The 25,154-nt window shown below is 40.7% G+C and overlaps 1 protein-coding gene across 15 annotated transcripts in view; it reads left to right on the top strand.

The window, feature by feature from the left end:
- raraa (retinoic acid receptor, alpha a) overlaps window positions 1–25,154 on the top strand; it is a 530,677-nt gene that overhangs the window by 378,763 nt on the left and 126,760 nt on the right. The window contains exon 1 of one of the 15 annotated variants that reach the window (XM_048560474.2): window positions 19,978–20,661. The exons of 13 other annotated variants lie outside the window; for them this stretch is intronic. In XM_048560474.2, the coding sequence (XP_048416431.1) occupies window positions 20,505–20,661 (157 nt within the window). In that variant the 5' untranslated portion in view covers window positions 19,978–20,504. Of the gene's footprint in view, window positions 1–19,977; window positions 20,662–25,154 lie in introns of those variants that run through there. One more of the 15 variants, XM_048560478.2, reaches the window with a different exon arrangement.

Here is a 25,154-nt window from a genome sequence, read left to right as displayed (position 1 = left end):
GTGTAGTGCTGCACCCATTTTAAGTACAAGAGCTTTTCAGCTTTTGCAATCGGTTAAGAACCTTATAACCTCAGAAGCAATTTTGTATTTACTTTTGCAACTGCATATTATAGCTAATTTCAGCCAATGCACTTGACCTCAGCGTTCCTGGGGCAAGGGATAATTGGAGGAGGGTGGGGAAGCAGGCAAACTGATCACAAGTTGCACTCTTGATCCCTATTCTCCTGGTAAATGTGGGAGTTGAGAATGTTTAAACTGAGATCATCATCTGCTTAGGTGAATAACCTTCTAACTTCCCAAAGCCTGTCCACCATCTCTAAGGCATGATGGAATATTCTCCGCTTTCCTGAATGAATGCAGCCCCAACAATGCTGAAGAAATTTGACACTAGCCAGGAAAAAACAGCCTACATTATTGGGTCCATCCACCATCCATCACTCCTTTCACCTCCAATGCATAGTGACAGCAGTGTGTAATACAGTATCTACAATCCGCTTTGTGATCTTGGCACCTTTGACTACACCTTTCAAACTGCAATCTCTACTGCCTGAAGGACATGGACAGCAGAAACATAGGAGTACTACCACCTTTAAGTTCTCCTGCATTTACTGTACTTACTTATAATTGGAATTGTATTGCCATTCCTGTTTACAGTCGCTGGGTAAAAATCCTAGAGCTACCTCCCTACCAGCACTAAGGGTGTATCTAAACCCCAAAGACTGTAGCAATTTGAGAACGATGCTCATTGCTAACTGCCCTCAAGAAAGTGACAATGAGCAATAAATGCTGACCTAACCAGTCTTGTCCATATCCCTAGAACAAATGTAAAAAAAATGTGAAGCCTGTTACAAGTAAACAGGTTGCTCATGATCTAGACTGACACATAACTAACATTTGACAAATTGCTGTGGAATGAATGGCATGAATAGGTACTTTGCAGATTTGGACTGATGTGGTGGGACATATTCTACGTTGTGAAATTATCCCTGCTTCCAGCCAAATAAGATTGTCCCAAATGATTCCCAGGAAGAGCTGAAGAATGACTTATTCAAGGTGGATGGTTGAACCACTGTAGTGGCTTCCATTCAAGAGAGTAGGGAAGAATCAATTGAGGGGCTGGGGGTGGAATACAAATTACAGGACCTAAATTTAGCATTGATCTGAACACTTACTGTAGGAGGAGGCTGACCAGCAGTGGATGATCAGTAACCTTCCTGTCTCTGCACTGATTGTTTCCCATCTAGGTTGCTGTCGCATAATTAACTAAATCCACATATCAGATCCTAACATGGACTAGAATGTGTTTAGCACACTTCAGAGCATTTACGTTTAATGGAGTGGTATTGGAGGAGGCATTGATTTATTATCACTAAACAATTAATTCAGAGACCAGGTAATGTTCTGGGGATCCGAGTTCAGTTCTCACCATAGCAGATGGTGAAGTTTGGATTCAGTAAAAATCTATTATTAAGATTCTAATGATGACCATGAAACCAATGTTGATTGTTGATTGTTCACTAATGCCCTTTAGGAAAGGAAATGCAATCCATTTCTGCTCTGTACATGACTCTAGATCTATTATAATTTGGTTGACTTTTAACCTTGCTCTGGGCAATTAGGGATTGGACAAAATGTGCTGGGCAGGTTAGTGATGCCCACATCCCATGAATCAATAATAAAAAAAACTACCTGGTTTTAAAATAAAGTGATAGTTTAGTGAGAGAATGTTAAATCTCCCGTATATAGTTCAATTTGAACAAGCTGTCACCAGGAAAACATTGAGAGGTTTCAACATTGATTTCCTTTGTACTAAGTGGATCTTCCTTTATTACCTCCTTTATTTTGTGTTCCTTCTATTGTCAAGAAGTTTGGTTGGCCCAGAAGGTGTTTTAAGGCCCTTACTTGTCACAGATATTGATTTCACGTTTTTGACATGTTTTTACAGTATACTGCAAGATACTTTTATATGTGTGATGTAAACAATGTAGAAGGCCTTTGAAGACTTTGTGGGGAACTGTCATCATAGGCAGCAACAACATAGACTTTACTTGGGGCCCAACTATGCTGGGTGGGACATTACCAAACCAAAATGATAAGAGCAGACTTGGTCAATTGCAAATTATGTTGAATTGCTGCTCCCCTATCATCATGAAATGGTGGCACAGTGGCTCAGTGGTTAACACTGCAGCCTCACAGCACCAGGGTCCTGGGTTCGATTCCACCCTCAGGCAACAGTCTGTGTGGAGTTTGCACATTCCCCCCCGTGTCTGTGTGGGTTTCCTCCGGGTGCTCCGGTTTCCTCCCATAGTCCAAAGATGTGCAGGCTAAGTGGATTGGCCATGCTAAATTGCCCATAGTGTTCAGGGGTGTGTGGGTTAGAGGGGGATGGATCTGGTTGGGATGCTCCAAGGGGCGGTGTGGACTTGTTGGGCCGAAGGGCCTGTTTCCACACTGTAGGGAATCTAATCTAAAAAAAATGAAAGCACCACAAAACTTGTTTCCTTTATTCAGTTTCCAGTACTCTTACTAATATAGAAAGTAGTCTTTGGAGGCCTGGTACATTTCTGTTGCTATAGTAACTGATCATACTTATCAGTGTTGAGCAGTAAATGAATAAGGCAGGGGTCAAATACTCAATAACACCCAACCCAGTTTACCCTGTATAGTTATATTGCGAGTGGCAGGTAGTCTGAACGTGTTTGTAAGCTTCCGGGGCACCAAGAATAGGTTAAATACTAGATAATGTCCCTAGTCTAGTAAACTCAGCATATAAAATGTGTACGTGGTTTTCAGTGCAGATTATCCTGAAGTTTATTTAAAAAATGTACGTTTGCAGTGTCTTTCATAACTTGAAAGTTTTTCAAAGCACTCTATAGCAGGTACTTTTTAAAATGTAATAATGTGGAAAACTAGACAACTAACCTGTGTACAGCAAGTTTGTACAAGCAGCCAAACAAATGATTAGATAATATGTTTGAGTTGATAAGGAGATAAATATTGACTAAAGCACAGGGAGCGCACTTTGCTTTTTTCAAAATAGTTCTTTGAGATCTTGTATGCCCACCTAAGTGGGCTTGAATGGTATGGGTCTAATTTCACATCTGCAAGATGGTACTATTGGCTGATATTCATATCTATTCCTTTGCTAACATGAGACTTGACTATTTGAATGCACTCCTGCCCAGATTCCCATGTTCTTCTCTCTAGTCAAGATCACAAGTTCTAGAATTCCATCTCAAAATTTAATTGCTGCTGTCTTTTTTTACTCTTTTTAAATTTTTTAAAACCTCTATCTGTTCAGCCAAGCTCTTGGTCATCTGCCCTCAAGTCACTTTAAGTGGCTCAGTGTCAAATTTTTGTCCTTGAAGTGTGTTGTCATGCTTTAATACATTAAAGGATCTATACCTCTCACTCGGATGTATATGGGTTCTCTCTCTCTCTCTCTCTCTCTCTCTCTCTCTCTCTCTCTCTCTCTCTCTCTCTCTCTCTCTCTCTCTCTCTCTTTAAAAAGCTTACCTCGAACTGGAGCAGCCTTCATTTATTTGGGCAGAGTCTGAACCCGAGACGCTGCATGTGTAGTGTCTCCCGCCCGCCTTCCTCCACTAACCGAAAAAAAGAACTCGGTGGTGTGTAGGTAAGGTAAGGCTTTTCCTGTTTCTTTTCTTTAATATATCGTGTGATTGGTGAAAACTTCTTTTGTTCCTTTTTAATTTATCTAAGTTAAGTTTAAGATTAAAAATGGCAGGAGATCTCAAACCCATGTTATGCTCCTCTTGCTCAACGTGGGAGCTCAGGGACACGGCTGATGTCCTTGACTCTTTCAAGTGCAGGAAGTGTATCCAGCTGCAGCTGTTGTTAGACCGCATGACAGCTCTGGAGCTGCGGATGGACTCACTTCGGAGTATCCGCGATGCTGAGGGGGTCGTGGATAGCACATTTAGCAAATTGGTCACACCGCAGATTAGGATTGCTGAGGGAGAAAGGGAATGCATGACCAAAAGGCGGAGAAAGAGCAGGAAGGCAGTGCAGGTGTCCCCTGTGGCCATCTCCCTCCAAAACAGGTATACCGTTTTGGATACTATTTGGGGAGATGGCTCACCAGGGGAAGGCAGCAGTAGCCAGGTTCAAGGCTGGCTGTGCTGTACGGAAGGGCGGGAAAAAGAGTGGAAGGGCTAGAATCATTGGGGATTCAATTGTAAGGGGAGTAGATAGGCCGTTCTGTGGTTGAAAACGAGACCCCAAATGGTATGTGGCCGCCCAGGTGCACGGGTCAGGGATGTCTCACATCGGCTGCAGAACATTCTGAAGGAAGAGGGCGAACAGCCAGCTGTCGTGGTGCATATAGGCACCAATGATATAGTTAGAAAATGGGATGAGGTCCTACAAACAGAATTTAGGGAGTTAGGAGCCAAATTAAAAAGTTGGACCTCAAAGGTAGTAATCTCAGGATTGCTACCAGTGCCACGTGCTAGTCAGAGCAGAAATGAAAGAATAGCCAGGATGAATGCGTGGCTTGAGAGATGGTGCAGGAGGGAGGGGTTCCGATTTTTGGGACATTGGGACCGGCTCTGCGGGAGGTGGGACTGTTACAAATTGGACGGTCTACACCTGGGCTGGACTAGAACTAATGTCCTTGGGGGTGCTTTTGCTAATGCTGTTGGAGAGAGTTTAAACTAATGTGGCAGGGGGATAGGAACCAAATATTGGACAGGTTATTGTACAGAAAGGAGGTAGTAACTAAAGCCAGTAGGGAACTAAATAATGAAGTCAGCATGACTAAAGGGAAGAGTTGGCAGGGAGGAGATGATGAACACAAAGGGACAGGTGGTCTGAGGTGCATTTGTCTTAATGTGAGAAGTGTAGTAGATAAGGCAGATGAACTTAGGACTTGGATCGGTACCTGAACGTATGATGTTATTGCTACTACTGAGACTTATTGAGGGTAGGGCATGATTGGCAACTACTCCCAGGATATCGATGCTTCAGGCGGGATAGAGAGGGAGGTAAAAGCAGTGGAGGAGTTGCATTACTGGTCAAGGATGATATCACAGTTGGACTGAAGGAGGGAACTATGGAGGGCTCGAGCATTGAGGCAATATGGGCAGAACTCAGAAATAGGAAGGGTGCAGGAACAATATTGGGGATGTACTACAGCCCTCCCAACAGCGAGCATGAGATAGAGGTACAAATATGTAAACAGATGATGGAAAAGTAGAGGAGCAACAGGGTGGTGGTTTTGGGAGATCTTAATTTTCCCAACATTGACTTGGATTCGTTTGGTGTTAGGGGTCAAGATGGAGCAGAATTCGTAAGGAGCATCCAGGATGGTATTCTAGAGCAGTATGTATGTAGTCCAACTCGGGAAGGGGGCATACTGGACCTAGTGTTGGGGAATGAGGCTGGCCAGGTGGTTGAAATTACAGTAGGGGTCTACTTTGGAAATACCAACCACGATTCCGTAAGTTTTACGATACTCGTGGACAAAGATGAGAGTGGTCCTAAAGGACGAGTTCTAAACTGGGGGAAGGCCAACTATACCAAAATTCAGCAGGATCTGAAGATGCTGCTTGGCCCGCTGTGTTCATCCGGCTCCATACTTTGTTATCTGGGGAATGTAGATTGGGATAAACTGTTTGAAGGTAAATCAACATTTGATGTGTGGGAGGCTCTTAAAGAGAGGTTGATTAGCATGCAGGAGAGACATGTTCCTGTGAAAAAGAGGGATGCAAATGGCAAGATTAGGGAACCGTGGATGACAGGTGAAATTGTGAGACTAGCTAAGAGGAAAAAGGAAGCATACATAAGGTCTAGGCGACTGAAGACAGACGAAGCTTTGGAAGAATACCGGGAAGGTAGGGCGAATCTGAAACGGGGTATTAAGAGGGCTAAAAGGGGACGTGAGATATCTTTAGCAAACATGGCTAAGGAAAATCCCAAAGCCTTTATTCATAATAAAGAGCAAGAGGGTAACTAGAGAAAGGATTGGCCCACTTAAGGACAAAGAAGGAAAGTTATGCATTGAGTCAGAGAAAAAGGGTGACATTCTTAATGAGTACTTTGCATCGGTATTCACCAAGGAGAGGGACGTGACGGATGTTGAGGTTAGGGATAGATATTTGATTACTCTAGGTCAAGTCAGCATAAGGACGGAGAAAGTGTTGGGTATCCTAAAAGGCCTTAAGGTGGACAAGTCCCCAGGTCCTGATGGGGTCTGTTCCAGGTTATTGAGGGAAGTGAGAGAGAAAATAGCCAGGGCCTTAACAGATATCTTAGCAGCATCCTTAAACACGGGTGAGGTTCCGGAGGACTGGAGAATTGCTAATGTTGTCCCCTTGTTTAAGAAGGGTAGCAGGGATAATCCAGGTAATTATTGAGCGGTGAGCCTAACGTCAGTGGTGGGGAAGCTGCTGGAAAAGATACTGAAGGATAGGATCTATTCCCATTTGGAAGAAAATGTGATTATCAGTGATATACAACATGGTTTTATGCAGGGAAGGTCATGTCTTACCAACTTAATAGATTTCTTTGAGGACATGACAAAGTTGATTGAGTTTTGAGAAGATTTGTAGCTCAGGTTGAGGTTCTGGATGTGAGTTTGCTCGCTGAGCTGGAAGGTTAGTTTTCAGACGTTTCGTCACCATTCTAGGTAACATCATCAGTGAGCCTCCGACGAAGCGCTGGTGTTATGTCCCGCTTTCTATTTATCTGGTTAGGTTTCCTTGGGTTGGTGATGTCATTTCCTGTTCTTTTTCTCAGGGGATGGTAGATTGGCTCCAAATCAATGTGTTTGTTGATGGAGTTCCGGTTGGAATGCCATGCCTCTAGGAATTCTCATGCATGTCTCTGTTTGGCTTGTCCTAGGATGGAGGTGTTGTCCCAATCAAAGTGGTGTCCTTCCTTATCTGTATGTAAGGATACGAGTGATAGTGGGTCATGTCGTTTTATGGCTAGTTGATGTTCATGTATCCTGGTGGCTAGCTTTCTGCCAGTTTGTCCAATGTAGTGTTTGTCACAGTTCTTGCAAGGTATTTTGCAGACAACAAATAAAACGAACGTCATCTACAAAATACCTTGCAAGAACTGTGACAAACACTACATTGGACAAACTGGCAGAAAGCTAGCCACCAAGATACATGAACATCAACTAGCCACAAAATGACATGACCCACTATCACTTGTATCCTTACATACAGATAAGGAAGGACACCACTTTGATTGGGACAACACATCCATCCTAGGACAAGCCAAACAGAGACACGCACGAGAATTCCTAGAAGCATGGCATTCCAACCGGAACCCCATCAACAAACACATTGATTTGGAGCCAATCTACCATCCTCTGAGAAAAAGAACAGGAAATGACATCACCAACCCAAGGAAACCTAACCAGATAAATAGAAAGCGGGACATAACACCAGCGCTTCGTCGGAGGCTCACTGATGATGTTACCTAGAATGGTGACGAAACGTCTGAAAACTAACCTTCCAGCTCAGCGAGCAAACTCACATCCAAAGTTGATTGATGAGGGAAAGGCTGTAGATGTCATATACATGGACCTCAATAAGGCATTTGATAAGGTTCCCCATGGCAGGCTGATGGAGAAAGTGAAGTTGCATGGGGTCCAGGATGTGCTAACTAGATGGATAAAAAACTGGCTAGGCAACAGGAGACAGAGTAGCAGTGGAAGGGGGTTTCTCAAATTGGAGACCTGTGGCCAGTGGTGTTCCACAGAGATCTGTGCTGGGACCGCTGTTGTTTGTGATATATCTAAATGATTTGGAGGAAGGTATGGGTGGTCTGATTAGCAAGTTTGCAGATGACATGAGGATTGGTGGAGTAGCAGATAGTGAAGGGAACTTTCAAAGATTACAGCAGAATATAGATAGATTGGAGAGTTGGGCAGATAAATGGCACATGGAGTTCAATCCAGACAAATGCGAGGTGATGCATTTTGGAAGATCTAATTCAAGAGCAAACTATACAGTAAATGGAAAAGTCCTGGGGAAAATTGATGTACAGAGAGATCTGGGTGTTCAGGCCCATTGTTCCCTGAAGGTGGCAATGCAGGTCAATAGAGTGGCCATATGGCATGCAAATAGACACAGACCCTTAGAAAATAGATGACAGGTTAGACAGAGGATCTCGATCAGCCAGGCTTGGAGGGCTGAAGGGCCTGTTCCTGTGCTGTAATTTTCTTTGTTCTCTCTCTCTCTCTCTCTCTCTCTCTCTCACTCACACACTCACACACTCACACACACACACACACACACACACACACACACACACACACACACACTCTCTCTCTCTCTCTCTCTCTCTCTCTCTCTCTCTCTCTCTCTCTCTCTCTCTCTCTCTCTCTCTCTCACATTCCTGTTGCTGTAGAAGATGTATTAAGTTACGAAAATGTTCATGACAAAGCTTTGGTTCCTGTGTTACAAACACAAAGATACCTCAAGCGCAGCTAATGATGCTGTTTCGTCCAATCACAAAGGGATTTAATATTGTTCCATATTGGTAACTTTCACAATGTAATGCGGAAACCTTTCTGTTCACTGCTAATGTTGTACTCCAAATTTTGTTTGAAATTAAACAAACGAATATACACATTGTGAAATAAGGAGGTACTTGGAAATTATAAGCAGATTTTTAGATTTTGGATGCAAGCTGTAAATCACTAAAATTTTGCATTTATGGTTTAAGTCATCGGAACCCCTGGATTGCGTTACAGTCTGTTACCACATTCTAAGGTATCTGTTCCAAATATCAAAATCTACACAATTAAGACATGCTGAGGCAATGGCAGGTTGTATAAACATTGAATTCAGGCAGCTGATCTTGTTTAAAGTGAAGATTATGGTTAGTGTGCACGACATGACTTGTTATCTCTGATGATGAATCTGCAGGAGTATGAAACACTGTTGAGTATTGCTGTGCACAGATATGCCTTTGCCTGAACAATGTAATTCAATTTTCAGTCACATTGCAAAGAATTGCTGGTCAATGTAAGCTACTATTGAGGATGTTAAATAGAAGTTATACAGCTGACAGCAGGTTGGAGGGCTGAACTGGGAGAGTTAGTGAAATAATTAGAAGTGATGGGGACTATTTAAAGCTTATTCAATTATTTCTGCACTTACCTCAGTCATGTGAACCCTATTCAAAGGATTCACAAAGAGAGATCAGCTCAGCACCTAATGAGGTTATGCTAATAGAAAGTGATTTGGTAAATACGGCATCAGCTTTTCTACAGCTCAGTCAGAAATGTAGGTGGAGGTTGAAAAGGGTATCTGCATGTTGCAACTGCTGTTATCACAGTGCAGCTAATCAAATTGGGAACATGGTTTCCAATGTTAGCCTGAATGCACAGCTGTATGGTAAAGATTGTATCACTGTTGCCCCTTCTGTCTCATTTAAGGTGTTTAAAATCATGAACAGTTTTGATAAACTAAGTAAAGAGAAACTGCTTCCGGTGACTAAGTTGTCAATAACCCGAGGCACATTTTGGCCAAAGAACCAGTGCCAATATGAGGGCAAACTCTGCAATGAATGGTTAGGATTTAGAATGCACTCTTTTTACAGGCAATGGAAACAGGTTCAGTGGTAGCTTTCAAAAGGCAACTGGATAAATACTTGGAATAAAAAATGCAGAGATATGGAGAAAGTCAAGAAGCAAGATTACTGTTTGAAAGAGACAACACTGTTTCAAAGGACCAAATGAGTCCTTTCGTCATATTCTGAGATCCTAACATTCACATTGACAAGAAGGCAGAAAGGTGAAAACCTCATCAGAATTATTTTAGTTTCAAGTTATTTGTTGGAGCAGTCTTGCTGGCTGAGTAACCTCCACAGCCCCTCTGTGGTGTTTTCACTGCAAGGTGTCACAGCAATATTGCTCTTGCTTATAAGTTAGGCCAAGGTTTTGAGCCCCAGAGATATGATCATATAATCTAGGATTTACTTCAACATTGCCCCGAGGGAGCGCTGTTTGAGGTGTTTTTCGAATGAAGTGTTAAAGCAAGGATGTGCCTGCTCTCTGGTGGACAGTAAAGATCTCATGGTACTGTTCGAAGTAGAGTGGAGAGATCTCCCCGCATCCTGGCTAACACCCACCTTTTTAATCAATTCCTAAAACAAATGAGCTTTCCATCATATGTGTGAAAAATTGCTTAAATAGCATGAGAACAGTGACTTTCAAAAAATATTATATCAGCTATAAATGTATGTAATTCCTCCCTTTCAGTGGATGCCTGTGAGGCGTATTGATATATATGTGCAAAATTTTCAAAACCATTTCCACGTATTGTGGAACATGCATGCTGGTATAATTATTGATTATATCTAGCTAAATTTTGAGGGAGACTTTTCAGTTACATATCTGAACTAGCTGGTGGCAATGTACTTGTACCAGTTTGCAACATAAGCCCAGTGGTAACATGCAGCTTCCTAGCCAGTTTTATTTGGCCTCCATTTCTCCTCAACCATAGAGCAGTGTCGGGAAGGCAACTGGTTTTCATCCTTTTGTCATTTGTATTGAATATTTCTACTGAAACTCCTTCGTATAGTTCGAGATGAGTTGGATTAATGAGATCCTTTGAACCAAAGGGCACAGATAGAAAGATGCACAAAAGCCTAAATATTTGATTGCAGCACTGATTGAATAGCGCATTTCAATAGTATGAAATACATAAAAGGAAAGGGTGATAGGTAGATTGATGAGCGAGCAGTGGAACAGAGAATCGAGTTAAATATTATTCAGAGCATTTCAAGTTTAAAAAGAAAGATTTAAAAAACATTGATCCAGCAAAGAGTTTCAATCTTTTTCCCTTCAAATTCTATTATTAGCTTTTTGCCATTTTTAAAAAAAAATCTGGGATTTGTTTGTGGATAAAAGTCATCAACCTTCAGCCTTTGTTGATCCCGATGATGAATGGTAAACTAGTTTAGCTTTTTTATTCTTTCTTTGTATGATTAATGGCTGCTGTTCATTGTTGTCACTGCACTGTCCCTTGTGGTGGACCTCTTATGAGTAATTGGAGGTGGGGGGTGTGGTTAAAAAGGTTTCAGAAAAGTAGAATTACCGCCTGAAGTATTTAATCAGCAACCATTAACTGAAACTTAATTTTTGTTTTGCTTTTGATTTGTTTATCTAACAGAAATAGAAATTCTGGTATGTTGAATGTCCCCATTTTTATTTCTCCACCATTGGTGGCCTCCAAGCAGTGATAGCCCCTCCCTAAACTTTACAGTCTATCTCTGCTCCTCCGTCTTCTCCTTTAAGAAACCCCTTAAGATCTTTTGACTAAACCTTTGATCGTCAGTCCTAATTGCTTACATGGCTAGATGTAATTTTTTGTTCGGTAACATTCCTGTTAAATGCCTTGAAATGTTTTACTGTGTTAATGATTCAGTGATACACATGTTGTGTTGTATTTGTGGTCCATATTTTGTGTAAAAGTATTAGATTTAGCTTGTATATGTTTGATTTCATTTCAAAATACTAGTGAAAATTTAAGCTTATTCACTCTTGTTTTTGCTACCCTGCTAATTTGGAAGTCTGTGTTACGATCTCGGGTCAAGCTCAGTGCCAAACATGCAGTGACACTATCACGCTTGATGCTGAGCCTATTGTTGTCTGGGAAACTGAGTGAAGCTGCTGAGTAATTGCTAAGTGGAGTAATTCTGCCAATCACATTATGTCTGTCATCATGCCCTGAAGGATTACTCATTTTCCTGTGGGTTTTGATAAAACACAATTTTGAAGCTTTCCTAATCTTGCTGATGAGCAGTAAAATGGCCCCACTGGTGATGTCTCACACTCTACAGCACAATTCATTGGCATACATTTTTGACGTGATCTCATTTGTGAGGCAAGGAGTAGCCGTTACAAATTGTAACCAAGATGGCTGAAGTATGCCCAATAATCTAGTTGCTTTCGGCCTTTATAAAATTCATTCTTACCATATTTAAATTTTAGCAAGTTAAACTTTGTGTCAGCCTCTTCACAAATTTAATAGGGAAATTCCATAGTGGAGCTGATAACTTGATATTGAAAGGTAAGTGAAATTCAAATACTGGGAAATAAATATTGCATTTATGTGGCATTTTTCATGACACTGGATGCAAATTATGTACTTTTTGAAGTGTAGCAATGAGGGAAATGTAGAAGTTAACTTGTGCTCAGTAAACTTACAAAAACAGCATTGTGCTGATAACTAGATGATCTGCTTTTTGAAGTGTTGATTGAAGGATAAATATTGTTCAGGACACTGGGGATCACTCCCTCACTCTTCAATTAGTACCATTGGATCTTTTACAAGGACGTATCAGCAGCATGCCATTTAAGAGTTTGCAGACACCTGAGGTTTAAGAGGTATCTGGATGTGGTGGTACATATTTTACAAAAAATTACAATGCAGGTAAAGCAAGATATTGAGAAGGCAAATGGAATGTTGGTGTTTATTGAAAGGGTAATGGAATACATAAGTATGGAAGATTTACTGCAGTTACAGAGGCCTTTGGTGAGACTACATTTGGTATGCTGTGCAATTTTTGTCCTTTTTTGACAACAGATACGTTGCTATTAGAAGCAAGTCAGAGAAGATTCACATGACTCTTTGCTAGGATAGAAGTTAGTTGGACAGAAGTGAGGCTTGGCTTTGAATTTTTTCAAGGAGAAACTAGATAGGTTTTTGATAGCTTTTGACTTATTTGTCTATTGGAGGCAGACAGGAAATGGGTTGAGACCTCAACTGATTCACCATGATCCTAGTGAATGACAGACTAGGTTTAAAGGGCCAGATATTAGAATCTACCTCCTATATTTCTATTTCTGCATCTACCCAATGAGACAGATGGGGCCTTATTTTAACATTTCTTTTGAAAAATGACATCTTCAACAATTCTAATGCAATGGATTTTCAGTCTCGGCTTTTGTGCCCAAGTTTCGGAGAGGGACTTGAGCCCAGGACTTTGTGATTCAGAGGTGAGTTTGCTATCGTTTGGGCCACTGCTGGCACATAATGGTACAGTTAAGGGAGATTTCTCTTCAGAGAAATTTGTGACATTCATTCAATAATTATCTTTTTCAAACTTACTCATCCTTAAAACACATTTAATTGCCTTTTCATGCTCTTTCTCCCTCCCATACCCCTCATTCTGTGTTTTCTCTGTTATGAAACTACATCTTGGGTTGGTAAACCAGTCCTACCAATGGCTTTGTTCCACCTGTGTTAATACTATCAAGGTTATGGAATTTTTCCAGAAATTGGTTGTAGGAGCTGTTGCAATTAAAATGTCCCGATGTTTAACCTGCCAATGACCATGATTTTATCTAGTCACCTATACCCCTCATGGCACATCTATCTCATTTAGGTTGCTGATAGGGGCATCTTTATTAACAGAAAAGAAAGTGTGGGAGCCCTCTTTTGGGTGAGGCACATAATAAGGCTGCTGATATATTCCTAGTTTGCTGCTAACTCTGAGAATATCATTTTACATCATCTGGTTTTAAGTTGCTCACAGAGGACTATGCCAAATAAGTAATACTGATAGAGCAATAACATTTAAATGAAGCTTTTAGCATAATTAAGCATCACAAAGTTCCTCAGAGGAGCATATGAAACTTGAACCACATAAGGAGAAGAGGTCAAATGCCTGAAAGCTTCATTAAAAAGTAGGTTTTTAGGATCAAAGGAAGAAAGTGAGGTGGAGAGAGAGTATCCAAGAGCTTGAGGTCTGGGCAGCTGAAGACACATGCATCAACATTGAAGTGATTAGACTGGGGATGCACGCGATGCCAGAATTAGAGGGCTGTCAGGCCTGGAAAAGATTACAGCGATAGACGAAACTGAATCTGTGTGGTACAGAGTCACACAATGCTGTTGTCATTATTGAAAATATAGTTTTATCATTCTCCTTTGATGATTGTGTTTGATGTCCAGTCCATAAGAACCTGATTTAACCTGGGAGCAGGAAAGCTTGCTGAAATGTGGTCAGGGTGTTAATTTTGAAGTGAAATCTTTGTTGTTTTTAAACAGGGTTCAAAATGCTATGGTGCAAGTACTTGATATTTACACATCAAGTATTCTGATGGGTTATAAAGCAATCTGGATGGGCATTTGGAGGAAATGCTTCAGTCACTATGTAGCAAAACAGAAAAACAATATCATCATTCTAATTTGTTTGAACTCTTTCACTATCAAACTTGATTTCTGCATACATTCTATTTAGGTATTTCTTCTTGACATATTCATATGCAAACACACTTGCTGAATGTTAGTTAGACAGTGCCTTCGCACTTTCTTCCCCTCTCCCACCCTCGCAAACTATTCCTCATGCTTGCCCCAACACGGGAGGATGTCTCACTGTACTTAGATCAGGTATATAATCATACTTTAGCTAGGTTTCTCTGGAAAAGGTTGGCTGGTTATTACGATATAAGCATCACTTGAGATATATCATTGCTCTGAACAGGAATCCATTGGCCTCATGATTTCCACCATATTTGTTGTATTTAGGCAAAAACTGAAACTTTACTCCAGTTTAACATGCTTCAAAATTATCTTTTTGAATAAGGCAGCTTTTGTCTGACCTAATTTTTTTTGTTACATTTGACCGATTTGTTAATGCAACCCCAGCAAGTACATTTTAGTCACATTTGGTGAGGGCATAGAAAGTAAAATAAAGAATAATATTGAGGCTTTTTGTCCAGTTTTGCTTTCTAATCCTATTGTTTGTTTGGTTCAAGCCACAAACTCTGATCCAGAATTTTACAGCAAAATCTCTAAAGGAGGTTGTGCTCCCTTTTTATCTGGACGTTCTACTGATGAGATATGTAACAGAGCTATAGGATGGTTACCCATCACAGGCCTCCCATTCACTGCCTGCTATTTCAGATGGAATTGTGGCAAACAGTGGGAACTTTTCTCCCCTCCTCCCCTCTCCTTGCAAATGCAGAAGAATCCCCACCGATCCTGTTCAAATGGTAATTTAAAGTCACAGCTTCAGCCTGACCAGCATCTTTTTTTGAAGGGAAAAACAGAGCAATCGGTCTTCCCAGCAGTGAACATGACAATCCCTCTGATATCAGAGTGGGATTTGTGTCCTTTACCGCTCAAACTCTGTAAATCCCTGTTTAGTTCCTTAGCTTGACTCTTCTTACTGTGTTTATGTTAATGCCAAGAACAATTTCTGTTTGTTTCTCGCATGATAACTTCTAAACATCATCTCTAATCCACTTGGAGCATTCCTTGTAGAATTCCGAAAATTATGTTATATTGAGTTATGAGCACTCAAGGCAACACTGCAGCAATAACAGTCATAAATCCAACTCCTTCATCAGACTTTCCCTGACATTATGGGAGATCATGCAGAACTGCAGTTCAAGTATCCCAATTATTGTTCACATGGTGGGCTCAAAGCAATCTAATCGCAACCAGAATAATAGTCTACTTACAGTTTATTTTGCCACCAAAGTGAATAATTGTCTTTCTTTGCAGTAACACCACCAGGAACCATCTCTTGACATGGAACTGAGTGTCATCTTCAGAAACAATGATATCTTACCTACGTTGTAGAGCTGTAGACGAGGTTGCTTCCAACTGCGATGCTGTCATTTAAATTCTTTGTCGGTTTCTCTCATATGAGTGGAATTGAGCAAAAGTTGGAGAACTTCTAACAGCAGTGCTGCACAACCTGCCATTAGAAACTATGCAAATTGTCAAGTCCAACCCTATCTGGTTTTCCTCTTTTGCCTTTGTCGGCACTCCTGGGTTCTGCTTGGTGGCTTTCCATAATTGAAAGAGATTTTTTAAAAACAAAAGTGTGGTATTTGGACTTCTAGAAGGCTTTTAACAAAGTGCCTCATAAAAGATAAAGTCATAAATTAAGAGCCCATGATGCTAGAGGTAGTACTTGGCACGAATAGAGAATTAGATAATGAGCAGGAAGCAGCAATTAGGGATAAGAGGTTCTTTTTCAAGTTGGAGACGTGTAACCAGTGGGATTTAAAAGGCATCAGTGCTGGGACCCCAACTTGATTTTTCAAGATAGCAGCGGCAGAATAGGCAGTGTCCAGGTTCCTGTGCCTGGGGCTTGGCCAACCCATCCACTTTCCCCTTTTCTTCTTGTTTTTGTTTTTGCTTCCACTTACCTTCTGTGAAAAACTTTGCCATGGTGGCATTGGCAGTGACAACATTGAGGAAGGTAGCTTCACCTCAGTCCAGAATGTGGTGGCACCTGGAGAGCCCAGAGCAGAAATGTGTCAGTGACATGGAGGAAGCATGAGTTGGCAGAGGGGCATCCTGTGACACCTGATATTGGCTGCTACATCGGTGGAGATGACATCACCGAGGTAGGCCCAATGGCGAAAGATGGCAACTTCAACTCTGATTGGATCTGGTGGCAGCAGTGAAGTAGTTACGTACTCTCCTTAAGCTTTTGCTTTATTCCTAAAATATTCACAATGGCGCCAGAAGCATGGCTTTTCACTGTATTTGATAATCAAATCGTTGTTCATTTTTTCCAACAAATATTTAATGATTTGGAGGAAGGAAGCTGATGTGTTGTCGCCACAGTTGCAGACGAGACAAAAATTGGAGGAAAGGCAGCTTCTGAGGGGGATACAAACAGTTTACAATGCGATATTGATTGGTTAAGTAAGTGGACAAAAGGTTGCCAGATGATGAAAATGTGAAGTTGTTCATTTTGGAAAGGAGAACAAACAAACTTACTCAATTTTTAAATGAAGAAAAGTTGTGGAAAGCTGCAACACAAAGGGACTTGGGAGGACTTCTGCACAAAATGCAGAAAACTAGCGTACGGGTGCAGCAGGTAAGCAGGAAGGCCAATGTAATTTTGTCTCTTATTTTAAAGGTGTTGGTGTATAAGAGTAGGGAAGTCTAACTGCAACTGTACATGGTTCTGATGAGACCACATCTAGGGTAGTGTGAGCAGTTTTGCACCCCTTGATGTTATTTCGTTGGAGGTAATTCAGACAGGGTTCACTAAGATGAACCCCAGCATGGAGGGTTTCTCGTATGAGCAAATGCCAAACATGGTGGGATTCTACTCAGTGGAGTTCAGAAGAATGTGAGAGGTGTTCGCATTGAAGCATATAAGATTGACAGAGTAAATGCTGACAGAGGATGTTTCCCCTCATGGGAACGCCTACATAAAGAGTGCATTGTCTCAGAACAAAGGGGTGAAAATTTAAGACTGAGAGCTTTTTGAATTCCTTTGTCACAGAGAGCTGCAGGAGGGGGCTGAGTCCTTGTGTATATTTAATATATATTGATCAGTAGGGGAATCAAGGGTTAAGGGGAAAAGGGAGGAAAAATGGATGTGAAGAATGTTAGATCAGCCATAATCCTGTTAAATGGCAGAACAGGCTTGAGGAGTAAAACGTTGACTCTTGTTCCTATTTCTTAATGGCCTAGTGGGGACAGTACAGGGGACTGTAGAGCCAAAGCTAAGTACCGTTGGAAAGAAATGTTGCTGTTACCAATGTGACATTTTTAATTGTGATATCATGGTCACTTGGTGCTCCCATATTAGAACTTAATAATAGAATTGTGAGGAGGTGTACAATCTCTTAATTTTGTATAATGCTTGTTTGACATGTGAAGAAAGTCTGGTGGACCTGCTTTTAATACAGAATCAAAATACTTGACCCAGAAAGTTGGGTTAAGTTTTCAAATGCTATTCGTGATATACAAATACAGAAGGGAAAGACTGAAACAGAAAGATTTGTCCATTAAGCTTTGCCCACTGTAGAATGGCTGGAACATACTGACTGGGTATTGCTTTTCAGGTTATATCCATTTCAAGCTCCTGAAAATTGGACAGCAGAATCTAAAATCCAAACTCTACTCTCAGAATTCTAGTTCAGTGCTGATAATGAGACATGCAATATTTTACATAACAGGTAATATGTTCAATTTTTGAAATTTTTCGAGACATTTCAAATGTACAGTACAGTATTTTACTCCTAAGATGCAAATGCACCATTCTACAAACAGCTCACATTCTCTTCTTTGTGTCACCCTTGGCTCTGTGATACCACTCTTGCCTCTGTCAAAGTTGTGGATTCAAAGCTTCATCTGGAGCTTTGATCATGTAATTTCGCCAAGCACTTCAGGGCAGTACTGAGGCAGTCCAGCATTATCAGAGTGCTCTTTTCAGATGTGATGTTAGACCAATTACTGTCCTCATCGATGAATGGAAGAGAAACAGGGGAGTTCTATAAGAGATCCAAGCAAATATTATTCTTTAACCATCATCACGTTAAATCAAGTTAGCTGGTCAACTCATTTTGACTTCTGTGGCACCTTGCTGTGTGCAAATTGGCTGCAAATTATTTGCATTACAACAGTGGCTATACATTATTGGCTGTAAATCACTTAGAACTTCTCAAAGGTTGTGAAAGGCATCATATACTTACAAGCTCTTTGTTTCCTGCCTGAATCCTGGAAGGGTTGAATTTGAGATTCATCCCACTATCTTTAACTTTATTGTTTCCAATCTCTCTTATCTGAATTACTCCTTCCCCACATTATCCTTTGGGTTTTATAATCTAAAGTTAGATTTACACACACACGCTTGAAGATATGGCAACGACTCACTCAAGTACTGCTTCCTGGTTTAATTTACCCTTGCTGAATTTTGGGACTTGGCTTTCGGTTTTGAATTGTCACTTTTTTTTTTAAAAGGATAATATAAGGTGTTTTTCTTATGCTCTGCTAGATATTTAAAGCAACTGGTAGGAGGATTAGAGGGGAGTTGAGAGAATATTTCGCCCAGAGCTTGGTGGGGATCTGAAACTCCCTGTCTGAAACAGTGGTAAAAGTCAGAAGTCACACAACACCAGGTCATAATCCAACAGGTTTATGTGAAATCACAAGCTTTTGAAGCACTGCTCCTTTGTCAGGGGAAACAGTGATAGAGTCAAAAAAGCTTGCTTTCTTTTAAAATAACTGCTTGGATAAGCTCTTGAAGTGTCACAAGCTAAAAGGCTGCAGACCAAGGGTTCAAAAATGCAGAGTTTTTTTTGGCTGCCGCTAACACAATAGGCAAAGTGGCTGCCTGCACGTGGATTTTTTGTTCCATGTAAGAACCTTTTGTATTCATACAATGTCATCATTGTGATTGCGACTGCAACATCGGATTTGACTGAAATCTTTGAAACTCTCACAACTTTTACCATAAATGTTGTTGGTTCAGTACTTTTCCTATAAATGTTGTTTGATTTCCAGGAACATGAAATGACCAAGCTCAAGGCAGGTGGAAAATTTAAAAATCATTCATATATTCTGTTTCATTCTTGATCACAATTGTGTATGGTGACAACCTCAGCATCCCAGAGTAGTGGAGTGAACAACTTTTGTACTGATTATCCTTTGAGTAACTACCAAGCACTATTTGCGAATATTGAACTGTTTTTCTTCAAAACTTTGTGATGGAAATCCTGAGATGGGAAGGTGAATAGACTAAAATTGCATTTTTCAGAACCATCAACATTTCATAAAATCATATCAATAACTTCATAATTGCAGCCATCTGTGTTCCCTCGTTAATAAAACAGCTGGGTCTCTTATACATTTCCTTATTTTACTGAAATGTTAATTTTATTTTTTTAATTAAATAAGTTTATGAATGACCCATCAGAAATGCTATTTACTGTTTATTTTATGGATTGTTCAGCGCAAAATGCCATCAGCTTATTAAATTGTCCGGTTTTCTGTGCTCCCCCAGTTGCTGGCTGCAGGAGTTCGTCTCCGTGTCTAGTTTGATTGACAGGAATATTTGCGGCACTGAAAGAGAAAGAAGAGAGATTGAGAGGGGCTGAATGTGATGTCAGAATAGTAAAGGGTCATTTGAAGGTTAGCTGCCAGGGAAAGAGTTCAGGGAGAGTTCAGGCGCATATATTAAGCAAATGAATCCTTTTAACCCAGTGACAGAAAACGAGGGAGGAGAGAGACCAGCAGAGAACACCAAGATATCTTAATCAGGATCAGAGAGAAGGGGAGATGAGAGCGAACACTGTTTAAACCTGCGTGTGTGAGTCTGCAAGGACTATCCCAGGCATTTGAAGAAACATTTGCTGAAGATGAATTAAGGCTCTGAGTCTTTTCTACCAGGCAAAGACGTGGAATTGGTGATGTTATTCTGACTAAGAAGAGCTGTGCCTCCCTTTGTGGATTTGGTGGTGTCGAGATATTTAAATGGTAAATGAACAGTTGGATTGATTACAGGACCACGACTTCAACAGCTGGGACTGACCATGATTCCAGGTCCCAGTCACAACAACAGAAGCAGAACTCAAACATGATCCCTGTTACTAATTCTGGCAACCTTGTCCCCTTTTGACTCAAAGGTGTTTCTCTGAAGCTTAATGCTAATGTGCAGGCTACCGATCCATGCCTGAAAGCAGCAAAGAAAGAGAGCTAAGAGTACCGTGTGGACTGTTTAGCATTCTTAGTACATTTTGATTTCTGTCCTATTTCGCAATGTTTGACTGCATGGATGTACTGACAGTAAATCCAGGACAGCTGGTTGATTTTTACTCTCAGAGTCCATCCTGCATGCTCCAGGAAAAAGGATCGAGCCCACCCTGCTTCATTGGGATCAGACACAAAGACTGGCAGAGACTACCTAACCCTCAGTGTAGGTACCACGAATTCACTTCATCCATAGTGCTGTTTTTCTAGGAGCTTGATTTTTTTTTACAGGAAATCTTGCATGTGTACTGTTCATTCAAATCTCTTCCAATTTGTGCAATAAAATTATTGAAACATTTTAAAATTTAGTTAATGAAGAATTACAAAAGCATTTTTTTACACTTATAGTGTGAAAAAATCCAGCTGCAAAAGTTTAGTTACTTCTTAAAAAGATGTAAGTTTGAATTTTCTGAATAGGAGTCAACAATATTGACTATGTAATGCTCAGCCAAAGCTTTTACTACTGAAATTCATTTCAGTAGGATTGATCAGGCTATGTGTCGTTAGATAATAAAATGTGAGGCTGGATGAACACAGCAGGCCAAGCAGCATCTCAGGAGCACAAAAGCTGACGTTTCGGGCCTAGACCCTTGAGCCTGGTGAATATTCAGATCATCAAGCATATTGAAAACCAGTCCTACAAGCCAGTAGTTTTAGGCTGTGAGAAGGCCCAGATTCTTTAATGTAGTGAAAGTAACACAAGAGGATTATGGAATGGTCTAGACCCGAAACATCAGCTTTCCTACTCCTATGATGCTACTTAGCCTGCTGTGTTCATCCAGCTCTACACCTTGTTATTTTGGATTGGGGTCTTTGTGGCTCTCCATTCCTGGCCATCGCCTCCCCTTCACCACTACCTCCCCCAAAAAAAGACCTGACAGTCACTATTTCAATTCCAATATAGAGCCAAAGCAATAAACTTTGTCTCTCAGACAAAGATATTTTTTCTGCAGGAAATTTGTACTACTCAGATTTGTTGCTAACTAGAATGTAATGTTTCTTGCTCCAAGGTGCTTATGACCTGGTGCAGTTGGCATTATTTTCCCCTGGGTATGTGATTTTTCTGCAGTTGGGCTAATCATTTCTGACATTTCTTCCACAGCAATGAGCATTGATACTCCTCATCATGGCTTCCTGAACTTGTCCACAGATGATTTGAATAAAGTGCACAGTTTAAAAAAAGGGCTGTCTTTGTACTTCATGCCATGTTGTGGCAGTCTAAATGTGAGCTAAATTTTGGAGGAAAGGTGTGATGGCTGAAGTTTTAATTGAAGGCAAAATTGTGTGGACATCTCAGCAACTGTGCATTTTTCACGTTATTATTTTCTAGTTTCATATTCCCGTGTTGTAGTTAACGACGATAAACATTCTTGTGTTTAATACGTTCCCAAGGGGGGGCCACTGTTTCTGTTTTAACCCTCTTGGAAAAACTTTCCCTCCTGTTTTAAAATAGTGTAAACCTGTTACTTGCTTTCTGAAAACATCGCTTCATCATGAAAGTCTCATTGGGTTTCCTGCACGGTAAGAGCTTCATGACTACAATGACATGGAGCGTGTTTGAAGCTGCTCCCCTTTGCTATGACTGTGACTGTATTTCAGATTATAGCACGCCAGCTCCTCAGATTTATGTTAGCAAGCACTGCTTCCTTATTCCTGACAGCAGTATCCTAAATTCACTTTCTGCTGTCATGAGAAGGAAGTAGATTTTAATAGCTTAAGCATGGAAAGCTTGTGCTCTTTCATGATTCAAGCTGCAGAAATGCTAGGCGAAACAAAGCTCAAGATGCCAACATCGCTCTTTTTTTGGGAGTAGGATTTGCAACTTGATTTTTGAAAATGTCGTCCAATGTTTTTTAGTAGCTAGCCAGCAGGACTGAGAAACTGTCATTGTTGTAGAACCTTTTGTTAAAGTAAGTTGGGAGAGTTGTAACAGGATTTTAGAAAATTGCTCATGCTAGTAATTGTGATTTGCACTTAAATGAGGTTGCAAAACCTCCCCGTATTCTGTTCTATTTGATCAGTGTCGAATAAACTTTGATTCACATTGGACATTATCCGTGAGTTAAAAAAGAGTTAGTGGAAATAACCGGCATTGTCACCACAGAGATAAATTTTGACACAAGTTTGAAAGTGGGAAAAACATTATCCAGGGACTTAGATTCCAGACTATTGTCTTCAAACAAAAGTTGACACCTACACGCGTGTTTAGAAGCAAAGTGTTGATTTCTTTTATTTATTGAACCATTAAATAATATTTTGTTATACAACTTTGGGGGTTGTATATAATACTGTTTGAGAAAAATAGAAAAAGAGGTTTTCAAGTCAGTACCTCATGCAATATTTCTAGGAATGCTACCATAACCTGAAAAACATTTCTGGTAGTATTTGGAGGAGCCTTGGTTGTAATTACAGACTTTTGTTACTACCAGTGTGTTTCACCCTGAGCCATTTCGGCTAGGTTGGTAAAACTCACCTCTGCACCAGGCAGTTGTGAGTTCACATATCACTCTGGGACCAGCTTAAGTGCACAGCCCAGAACTAGTGCTTTGGATAAGACATTAAACCAAGACTTCCTCTGCTGATTTTGATGAATATAGAGAATCCCATTGAGGGCTAGAATATAAAGAGGATGAAGTTTTGCCACAGGTGTGTGAATTCCTGGTTCGTTCACATTTCGGGTACAATTCTGGGTATTATGCCCTAGAATATATCACCTTGTAAAGAGTACGGTGTGATGCAGATTGATTGAAATGCTACTGGGAACAAAGGGTTTGTTATGAGGTGTGATAACACAAGCTAGGCAATTTTTCTTGGAATATAGAAGCTGAAGTTATGCTGTTTTTGCGATTTTTAGGATTTTAAAAGGAATTGAAAGGGTAGATTAGAGACAAGCTTGGTGTTAGTGGCAAAGTCTAAGACAAGGAAACATGACCTAAAATAGAAAGTCAAACCATTTAGGCAAAGCGAAGGGAAACATTCCTTCATACAAAAGGTGGTAGAACTCCATTAAAATACAATGGTTGCTCATACAGTTAATAATTTTAAGTTGGGAATTGTTAGATTATTTTTCCATCCAAGGGTACTAACGGGTATGGAGCCAAGGCAGGTAAATAGGATTTGTTTTCAGATCAAACGTGACTTCATCGAATTCCAAACAGGCTTGGTGACCTGAATACCTACACTTTTCTTATGTTCTACGACCTGGAAATAAACACATGGTTCACTCTGTAACCTTAAATACTTTCCTCTTTCAGCCAACAGCATCAAAACTCAGTATTCACTTCCTGCTTTTAGGATTTTGCTGTTACAAGCTGGGTGCAATATTTACTCCTATGAAAGTGGAACTGCGATTGGAGTATTGTCATGGATGATAAGATGTGACTGACACAATGAAGCACTTTTCTAAAGGAAATTTATCTTTTAAAGTAGGTGCTGAGAAGTCTTAAATAAAAGGTCCACTGTTTTTATGCAGCAATTTGTGCAAAATTATTTATTTAATTTTTCCTCCCGTTCTACTGCTTGTTGGAAGTGGCATAGTGCTCAGAGGTGGCCAGTGTTGTGTTTTGTGGTTGTGAAGGGTTGGTTTCTATTTTTCTTTTTTTGTTGTTGTTTTTGATGTTGGATAAATTTTGTAGATTCAATCTGGGAGGCAAGATGCTGTGTAATTTTCCCTGTGTGTGCAGCAGAATGTAAAAAGCTCTTAAGGGTGGCCTGCCCAGTATTTACTGCTGACAAAGGCATTTGGTGCTGGGGCCTTTAGCCTTGCCGTGATGAAACACAGGCATCAAGCAGTTACTCCCACCCTGCCTTTCTAATTTTCTCTTCTCTCCCAGGGGCATTGACTCTTCCTGCTTGGTGTACTGTTCCACAGGACCAGCAGTCTTTTGATACTTCACCTTCATGTGCAAATCTAACCAGTGGGTGCTTGAGGCTGCTTTACCTTGATAACATTACAGCTAAGCTTGCCCCTACATAATAACCGAGCATTCTGTTTTTGTGATCAGGACTTGACTGGATAGTGATCAGGATTGGGATCTATGTTTGTTTGTTCTTTGCAGCGCCCTCCCTGGCCTCAGAAAACTTTGATCAATTCACTCAATCCCACTTTTGTCCTCCTGAAAACACTAATACAATATGGTCCTGAGATCAAACTTGCGTCTCTCTTGTTTATGTGGTCCACCATTGTGCCAAAATTATTTACTCATTGATCAAACAGGGGCATTACTGCTTCGTAGCAAAATCGTAGAATTCTGCAGCACAGAAAAAAGCCCCTTCACCCAATCAAGTCTGCAACTAGTCAACAACAACCACCCAGCTACTCTATTTCCAGTTTGCAGCACTTGGCCCAGGGTCTTGTATACCTTCGCATTGCGAGTGTACATCTAAATACATCTTAAATGTTACAACTGTTTCTGCCTCTACTTCTTTTAGAGGCAGTGAGTTCCACATTCCCATCACCCTCTGAGCAAAACTTTTCTCCTCAGATCACCTCTAAACCTCCTGCCCCTTGCCTTAAGCCTCTGGCACCCTGTCATTGAGTCCTCCAACAAGGAGAAAAGTTCCTTTCTGCCTGGAAACCAGCAGGTCAGGCAACTTTCACGGAGAGAGGGCAGGCTAATGTTTCAAGGATAATGGGAACTGCAGATGCTGGAGAATTCC

The sequence above is a fragment of the Stegostoma tigrinum genome, chromosome 31 (genome assembly GCF_030684315.1).
Source record: "Stegostoma tigrinum isolate sSteTig4 chromosome 31, sSteTig4.hap1, whole genome shotgun sequence".
NCBI classification, from domain to species: Eukaryota; Metazoa; Chordata; class Chondrichthyes; order Orectolobiformes; family Stegostomatidae; genus Stegostoma; species Stegostoma tigrinum.
This window is presented reverse-complemented; position numbering and strand designations above follow the sequence as displayed.